General features: G+C 47.4%; 1 protein-coding gene across 2 annotated transcripts in view; it reads left to right on the top strand.

Moving 5' to 3' along the window:
* The first annotated feature begins 851 nt into the window (after window positions 1-851).
* LOC121539853 (PH and SEC7 domain-containing protein 2-like) overlaps window positions 852-9,346 on the top strand; it is a 34,366-nt gene continuing 25,871 nt past the window's right edge. Inside the window, exons 1-3 of one of the 2 annotated variants that reach the window (XM_045207078.1) lie at window positions 852-1,278; window positions 7,121-7,820; window positions 7,997-8,671. In XM_045207078.1, coding sequence (XP_045063013.1) covers window positions 1,194-1,278; window positions 7,121-7,820; window positions 7,997-8,671 — 1,460 coding nt within the window. In that variant the 5' untranslated portion in view covers window positions 852-1,193. Of the gene's footprint in view, window positions 1,279-7,120; window positions 7,821-7,996; window positions 8,780-9,346 lie in introns of both variants that reach the window. The other variant, XM_041848510.2, reaches the window with a different exon arrangement.

The following is a 9,346-nucleotide window of genomic DNA, read 5'->3' as shown; positions in this document are numbered from 1 at the left end:
ACGAAGCATCAGTCTGCTTTTTGGCTTGGCGTCACTGATGCAGGTGTTTGGAAGGGAGGGAGGGAGATAGAGAGAGAGAGAGAGAGAGAGAGATAGAGATAGAGATAGAGAGAGAGAGAGGGAGGGATGGCATAGGTGGAGGGATGGGATGTCCTCTACTCCTATGGCAAGGACATTATTGGTACAGGCTCTATGTCAGTCAATACTCAACCTCTTGTTGTCAGCCGGTGAAGTAATCCAAGCCTTCTAAGTCAACCAATCTAGTGTAATATAGATTGACAATGCTTTCATCTTCTAGTAATTGCGTTAAATAATAATATAATGTCACTTACATTATGCTTTTCTCCCAAGTGACTTACAGTGCAGTGAGTGCATAAATGTTTCATATGTAATCCATATGGGAATTAAACACAATCTACTTGCAGTGAAGCCGCTCAACATTTACATTACATTCAGTCATCTAACAGACTCTCAGAGGGTCGCTTGGTGTTCGAGGGTGACTGTTGTCGATGTGTGCAGAGGGTCCCTGGTTCAAGCCCAGGTAGGGGCGTGGAGAGGGACAGAAGCAACACTGTTACACTGGCATAAAGCACTGGAATAAAGGTACTGGCATAAAGCACTGGAATAAACACACTGGGATAAAGCACTGGAATAAAGGCACTGGAATAAACACACTGGGATAAAGGACTATAATAAAGATACTGGGATAAAGGCCCTTCGTGTCATGTAAGCTATAGCCAAATTACTAAGAAGAGTATGTATTTATATGTAAGCCAAACCTTCTCTCCATCCTGAGTTAGTGGTAAATCGAATCATCACACTGATATCAACAGGGCCGAGAGACAGACAGTCCCACTCTGCCTGCGCGCCTCAGAACAGAACAGACTGGAGACTGGAGAGAGATGCTCCTCACGTGCAGCAGTAGAGGAGGAGAGGGACGTGACAGCCCATCCGCTTAGATCGCACACACACAAAGACGCCCCAATCCACGCACAATCGGTCAACTCGTTTTCCGCCGGCTGGGCCTCCCGCATGCCCGAGCCAGTGCGTGGAGGCGAGACTAGCCTACTGTACCGCCAGCATCCGTGCAGTGAGGAGTTGCTTGCAGCGCAGACTAGACAGGGTACCAGTCGGGAAGGACGCGGCACGACGTGGACAAAACAGACCATCGGTCTATATGTTCCCCGGCGTGGATGGATGGGCAGAGATACAAAACAACCCGAACCTGCGGTGCAGAACTGGTTTTTCAGGCTACCTTTGATTCAACGCATTTTGTTGGTGAGTGCAATATTGGATGCCTGATATTGTTGTGGATTTAATATTATTATAGCTAGGCTATAGATAGATATATTTTGCATGCACAAATCATTTAATTCAATAAATAACCAAAGCCTGTATAGCCTAGATATCCGATTAATACATCTGGAATCCGATTGAATGGGATCATTGAAAGGCTTTCTCTCCAAAATCCCTGTCCTTGTACCAGGACACAAATGCATAAAGGAGAGTGGAAGGTGGTGCACGTTTCCTACTGCCGTTGTACGGGTGGGGGTCTCGGACGCTCTCTGCTTGTCTATAATATCCTATGCAGTGTGTGGGCCACGGGGTTTTGTTAGGGGGGGGGTCTATTTTGGAGAAAATAAAAGCACCGGCCTCATTTAACACGAGCAGTGTCTCACAACCATCCTGTTGTCATGGTTACTGCTGGAGGAGGTTGGGAGAATATCACTGCATCTAGGCTGTGCTCTTGCTCTGTGTGTGAATGAGAGAGTGAGAGTGTGTGTAGCCTATGTGAGTAGTCTGTGCTGTGTTTCTGTATTTTTTAGCTATTCGAGAGCACACGTTTCGTGAGTGTGGTTTGGAGAAGGTTTGGGTCCCGCAAGAGATGGGTGGTTCGGAACAGGTGTCTGATAACAATCCTCTCACCCCTGAGCCACGAGCCGCTATTATCTTAATTATAGTATTTACTCGTCTAGTCTAAATCCATTTAATAACGCTTATTGGGACTTCAATTATCTTGTCCTGAAAACGTCGGCTCATTTGAATAAACGTTTATTTTACAGACATATTGTTAACCGTCTCTCTCGAGGCAAGTGCTTCTCCTCTCGCAAATTAATTCACCCCGAGAATCGAGGCGTCAGACATCCAGACACCCCTGCACCAGCTAGCCCACAGACACAAGACGCCACCGAACATGCTTTCTCTCTCTGTCTCTCTCTCTCTCTCTCTCTCTCTCTCTCTCTCTCTCTCTCTCTCTCTCTCTCTCTCTCTCTCTCTCTAGTCTCATCCTCCCTTTCCATTTATTTTCTATGAAAAAAGTGAATTAGCAGCAAATAAAAAAAGAGCATTGGTGTTATAAATAAGATTGATGCCAGGTCAGGAATTTGATGAAGTCATTGTAAAGCGCTATAATGACACAGTGCAACAGGACGTCTGACATTGATGCAATAGAAGTGACATATCGGGGTGACTTGTGAGATGCTGATTTGCACGGTTCACTGGGCTATAGTGGCTAGTAGGGCGGTTGGTATTCGTCTGCGTTAAGAACCAGGGACATGTCGGTGCTGGGGAAGAAAGACTGTCACCCAGCCAGCATAGCCAGTCTACTGCAGTGTGAGTGTGTGTGTGTGTGCGTGTGTGTGGAAGCTACTGTATGTCTGGAGATAGTGCCTTAGTGTGCGTGCATACAACATGTGCTAGATATGATCAGGTTGAACAGGATACAATAAGTTAGACCTCACCCGTTTTGTGGCCACACTGTGCATGTTTGTGTGTGTGTGTGTGTGTGTGCATGTGTGTGTGTGTGTGTGTGTGTGTGTGTGTGTGTGTGTGTGCTGCAGTGCAGTGCAGTGGCGTGCGAATAAAGGGTTAGTAGGTCATTTGGTAGATCCAGTATGACTGCAGTATGTGCTGTGGTGGTCTTGATGTGGGGGGCGGGGGGGGGGGGGGGTGTACAAGAAAGACACACACACACGGTCCTCATGAGAGACAGTTTCATCATAGCGCTTGATGGTTTTTGCGACTGCACTTGAAGAAACTTTCAAAGTTCTTGACATTTTCCGTATTGACTGACATTCATGTCTTAAAGTAATGATGGACTGTCGTTTCTCTTTGCTTATTTGAGCTGTTCTTGCCATAATATGGACTTGGTCTTTTACCAAATAGGGCTATCTTCTGTATATCCCCCTACATTGTCACAACACATCTGATTGGCTCAAACGCATTAGGAAGGAAATCAATTCCACAAATTAACCTTTAAGAAGGCACACCTGTTAATTGAAATGCATTCCAGGTGACTACCTCATGAAGCTGGTTGAGAGAATGTCAAGAGTGTGCAAAGCTGTCATCATGGCAAAGGGTGGCTATGTGAAGAATCTAAAATATGAAATATATTTTGATTTGTTTAACACTTTTTTGGTTACTACATGATTGCATATGTGTTATTTCATAGTGTTGATGTCTTCACTATTATTCTACAATGTAGAAAATAGTAAAAATAAAGAAAAACCCTGGAATGAGTAGGTGTGTCCAAACTTTTGACTGATACTGTATATCTTCCATATCTCATCTTCTCATTCACATTCATACCACATTACATTGTTACCTGTTCCTTTTTTCCAACGGCCCAGTCTCAGTAGTAATTCTCAGTAGTAGTTCTCAGTAGTAGTTCTCAGTATTAGTTCTCAGTAGTAGTTATCAGTAGTAGTTATCAGTATTAGTTCTCAGTATTAGTTCTCAGTAGTAGTTCTCAGTAGAGTTCTCAGTATTAGTTCTCAGTAGTAGTTCTCAGTAGTAGTTATCAGTATTAGTTCTCAGTCTTAGTTCTCAGTAGTAGTTCTCAGTAGTAATTCTCAGTAGTAATTCTCAGTAGTAGTTCTCAGTAGTAGTTCTCAGTAGTAATTATTTGTGCTATAGTATTTCCTTTAGTCTTCTCTCTGCTGCATTAAACAGACCAATCATTCTTATCACTGTTGTCTCCCAGAGGAATGGAGCCTTGTCTTGAAGAGATCAATAAATAACCAACCAAACCTGTGTGTGTGTGTACTGTATGTGTTTGTGTGTGTGTGTGTGTGTGTGTGTGTGTGTGTGTGTGTGTGTGTGTGTGTGTGTGTGTGTTACTGTATGTGTTTGTGTGTGTGTGTGTGTGTGTGTGTGTGTGTGTGTGTGTGTGTGTGTGTGTGTGTGTACTGTATGTGTTTGTGTGTGTGTGTGTGTGTGTGTGTGTGTGTGTGTGTGTGTGTGTGTACTGTATGTGTTTGTGTGTGTGTGTGTGTGTGTGTGTGTGTGTGTGTGTGTGTGTGTGTACTGTATGTGTTTGTGTGTGTGAGTGTGTGTGTGTGTGTGTACTGTATGTGTTTGTGTGTGTGTGTGTGTGTGTGTGTGTGTGTGTGTACTGTATGTGTTTGTGTGTGTGTGTGTGTGTGTGTGTGTGTGTGTGTGTGTGTGTGTGTGTGTGTGTGTGTGTGTGTGTGTGTGTGTGTGTGTGTGTGTGTACTGTATGTGTCTGTGTGTGTGTGTGTGTGTGTGTGTGTACTGTATGTGTGTGTTTGTGTGTGGGAGAGAATGAGAGAAAGAGGTCTTAGAGAGAGACTATGGTTCTTATCTGTAGTATTTCAACTAGATTGGCAGGTGATATGTATGTATGTGCATGCGTGTGTGTGTACTGGATGTGTGTGTGTGTGTGTGTTCTGTGCGTGTGTGTGTACATGTGCATCTTTGGAGTGAGTAAGTGAATTCTGTTTTCGTCAGCAGAACAGTGGGCTCTTATGCCTTATCAATCTCCCTTAATTACTATCCCAGCATCTGCCAATCAAGCTAAAACACACACACACACACACACTCAGTGCATAACAATGTGAGGTGGGGTATGGGCATTGGGTACAGGAGCACATCTGCCAGCTCCTCATCAGTGGGACTCTTACTGCTGCTCTACATAGCTGTCCTCCTGTTTGGCGAGTCACAATCAACAACACTGTCAACAACATGACCGAGAGGGTAGGTGTGTGTGTGTGTGTGTGTGTGTGTGTGTGTGTGTGTGAGAATGAGATTACATAAGTGTTTGATTGTATGTTGATGTCTATCCATCCATGTGTTTGGGGGATTTGGTTGTCTGTGTTTGAGTGTGGTGATGTGTGTGATAACATAATACTGTCTAAATAAACGTGTGTGACTCAGCATGTCACTCGTGTGTATGTCCTTCATGTGGAAATGATGATGTCCTTTGATTTTAGTCTGCTCTTTACTTCAGCCTGATCCATAGGGTTGGGAGGTTCAGCCTGATCCATAGGGTTGGGAGGTTCAGCCTGGTCCATAGGGTTGGGAGGTTCAGCCTGGTCTATAGGGTTGGGAGGTTCAGCCTGGTCCATAGGGTTGGGAGGTTCAGCCTGGTCCATAGGGTTGGGAGGTTCAGCCTGGTCCATAGGGTTGGGAGGTTCAGCCTGGTCCATAGGGTTGGGAGGTTCAGCCTGGTCCATAGGGTTGGGAGGTTCAGCCTGGTCCATAGGGTTGGGAGGTTCAGCCTGGTCCATAGGGTTGGGAGGTTCAGCCTGGTCCATAGGGTTGGGAGGTTCAGCCTGGTCCATAGGGTTGGGAGGTTGGAGAAATACATGCAAGCAAATCATCAAATCATAACCGTCTCCGACACATACCTCAAATCTGCTTACACCTACTAATGTAAAGCCGTAGGTTATCCGCCGGTCTATTAATGCTGATGAATCAGCAGAGAATGCGACGTCAGCACACAGAGACTCCGTCTTTATTAAAAAGAATAAATGGGAAGATGTAATGGCGGCTCCTCCAAAATCGACTATCATTTCTGGAAGAGTTCTTGGTTCCAAAAGCCTTGTTCTCTGTACAGTAGCCAATTACATTACCACCAAACAATAACAGGTAAAAGTCCAAAATCACATTATTACAGTCCAATAATACATTACCCCACATTATCTTATGCTGGTGCTGCTACCTGCCCAATGAAACACAACCCAGACCAATGAAGAGTGAGACTCACTGCCCATCTCCAGCTGATATTCAAAATAGGAACTGGTGCCTGATGTCCAGAAGGTTGCAGGTTTAAAGCCCCGGTGGACCTTCAGCATCTGGACCCCAGAGCAGGGCACTTAACCTGAGTGGTTTGTGTTAGCCATTCAGCTGTGAAAAGAGGAGAAATAAAGCGGTGAATGAGTGATGTGATGTGAGATGTGATGTGAGATGTGATGTGAGATGTGATGTGAGATGTGATGTGATGTGAGATGTGAGATGTGAGATGTGATGTGAGATGTGATGTGAGATGTGATGTGAGATGAGATGTGAGATGTGATGTGAGATGAGATGTGATGTGAGATGTGATGTGAGATGTGATGTGAGATGTGATGTGAGATGAGATGTGAGATGTGATGTGAGATGAGATGTGATGTGAGATGTGATGTGAGATTTGATGTGTTGTGAGATGTGATGTGAGATGTGATGTGAGATGTGATGTGATGTGAGATGTGATGTGAGATTTGATGTGATGTGAGATGTGATGTGATGTGATGTGATGTGAGATGTGATGTGATGTGATGTGAGATGTGATGAGGAGTAGAGGAGCTGCTGTTGATTAAAGTCCTGCTGCTCTGGAGAAAATATGACTCTGTCAGAGGGATCCTTTTGATGGATCTGCAGGGGCTTTAAAATGATCTTCCTTCGCTCTTCGTCTTCTGCCCTCTTCTTCTGCTTCTTTTGGACTCATCTGGTTTAGAGGACATAGTGTTCTAGACACACACATAGACACTCAGGCAAGTATGTACACACACACACACACACACACTCACACACACACACCCACACACACACACACACCCACACCCACACACACCCACACACACCCACACACACACCCACACACACCCACACACACACACACACACACCCCCACACACACACACACATGCACAGAAGTACAGGGGGGATTCTGTCCAAGGTGACCTCCATATTACAATCAAGGCTAAGAATAATTAAATGAACTGTTTCAGAGAGCACCCCTTCTCCTCCCCCCTACTGTCTCTCTCTTTCTTCACTTTTCTTCTCTTTTTTCACCTGTGCCTCCTTTCTCCCCCTTTCTCCCCCTCTCTCTCTCCCCCAGACGGTCTGTCCTCCCCCCTGGCCCCAGACGACTCCCCCCCACAACCAGGCACCATGACCCAGGAGGGGCAAGGACACCCCCAGACTGAACCCCCTACACCCCCAGACAGCCAGGGGGAGACCCCAGCCCACCCTGCAGAGGAGTCAGCCACAGACCAAGGGCTGGAGGGGCGAGGTCTGGAGGTCAAGGTAGAGGTGATAGAGGGGACCAATGAGGAGGAAGGGGAGGGAAGTGCTACGGTAGAAGGGGAAGTACACAGAGAAAGAGAAGGTGAGGAAAGTGGAAAGGGAGAGGGTGATGAGGAAGGTGAGGGAGTGGAACAAGTGATGCAGGAAGAAGGAGAGGTGCATGAAGAGAGAGAGAGTATGGCAGAGACAAGTGATGAAGAAGATGGAGTGGGGGATGAGAGGATAGATGCTGAGGATGGACAGCCAGATGGAGAGATAGAGAGAGAGGAGGAGGGGGAAGAAAGGAAGGAGGAGGTGAAGGTGAACAAGGAGAGGGATAACATGAACACAGAGGCCACAGAGGAGGCAGAACCAACCTGCGAGCCCAGCTGTGAGGAGGAGGAGGAGGGGGAGGAGGAGGAGGAGGAGGAGGGGGGTAAGGAGGAGGAGGAGTTACCGCCACCACCACCACCTGAGGACCAGGAAGAGGACCAGGACTTACCAGACCCACCACAGTCTCTGGACATAGTCAGGTCAGTACAACAGACATGAGCAGACCTTGACTAGTGTGGTCATGAGTGAATGTATAGGTCGGATCATTTATAGAACATCCGTCAACAGACTGAGATGAGTGTATTAGTGCGGAGGGTGTGTGTGTAGCTGTTTTATAAAAGTTTTATTCTGATGATACTCCATGTTCTCCATACAGGCTGGAGAACGGGATAGGACCTGAGAACGGAATCGAAGGGCATGAAGAGGAGGATGATGAAGAGGATGAAGATGTGGGAGAAGGAGGAGGCTTAGTAGAGGTCATCCAGGAACACCTGGACACGTTCAGCTCCACCTTTGAGTGTTCCGTAGAGCTGGCGGACACAGAGGTGGAGGAAGAGGAGGAGGAGGAGGAAGGGGAGGGGAGGGGGAACCAGGACAGTTTCAGCTCTGTGTTTGAACGCATCGTGGAGCACGTTGTGGCCATAGAGAGGGAGGAAGAGGAAGATGAGGAAGAGGGGGAGGGAGAGAGGGAGAAGAACACGGTGGACAACAAGGACGGCTTCAGCTCGACGTTTGAGCGTATCGTTGAGTCTGCGCTTCTCCGCGGGGGGACGTGCTACAGTAGTTTGGACTCTCTGGATGTCCTGTCACTCACAGACGAGACAGACAGCTGCGTCAGCTTCGAGGCTCCGCTCACCCCCCTCATCCAGCAGAGGTCCTTCCTCCAGAGCCCTGAGCCTCTGGAGCTAGAACTAGCTACTGTCATGGAGCAGGAGGGGAGCGAGGCTGGAACCGAGGCCCAGCAAGGAGAGCCTGAGGCTGGGGAGAGTGCTGCAGGGCCATGGCCTGGACCTGGAGGAAGCCCACTAAGGACCACCATCACCGGGACCAGGTCAGAGTTTGTACTGAGCCAGCCTGGCCGGTGGGCCATCCATAATGGGTTTCATACAGACACCCAGGGGGGAGCGGAGGGCTCTGGAGCCATACCCAACTCAATGAGGTAAGAAAGCAAGGTAGGGGCAAAGCGGTGGGGAAATATGGTGGGTTGAGTGAGTTAAGGTAAGGGTAAGGGTAATGGCTAGGGTTAGGGTTAAGCCGGGATGTGGACTTGAAGCTAGGGTTAGGGTTGTGGTTGAGGGTTAGGGTTAGCATTGTGGTTGTGGCTAGGGTTAGGGTTAGGGTAATGGCTAGGGTTAGGGTTGAGCCAGGGTGTGGACATGAAGCTAGGGTTAGGGTTACAGTTAGGGTTATGACTAGGGTTAGGGTTAGGTTGAGTGGGTCAGTGGTAGGTTGTCACAGGTTGTGGCTGGTTGGCTACCATGAAAGCAGGGTTGATTTAGGTGAATCAAAGTGCAGTACTCAGATATCATTCAAGAAAAGTCTCTGGCCTATCCACTCCTAAAGCATATCTAGTGAAACTCACTTGGGAGTTAGAGGGACTTCCTCTATCAGACTAAAGTGTATTGTCCTGTAATTAAGCCTCTACTGGTCCCAGCCTCATCCAGCAGGGGGCATGAGTGAGATGGCCAGGCTGACTGAGGTTCATTAGCAGGGGGGTCTGGTCTGG

Source organism: Coregonus clupeaformis, chromosome 3 (assembly GCF_020615455.1).
Source record: "Coregonus clupeaformis isolate EN_2021a chromosome 3, ASM2061545v1, whole genome shotgun sequence".
Lineage (NCBI taxonomy): Eukaryota > Metazoa > Chordata > Actinopteri > Salmoniformes > Salmonidae > Coregonus > Coregonus clupeaformis.
This window is presented reverse-complemented; position numbering and strand designations above follow the sequence as displayed.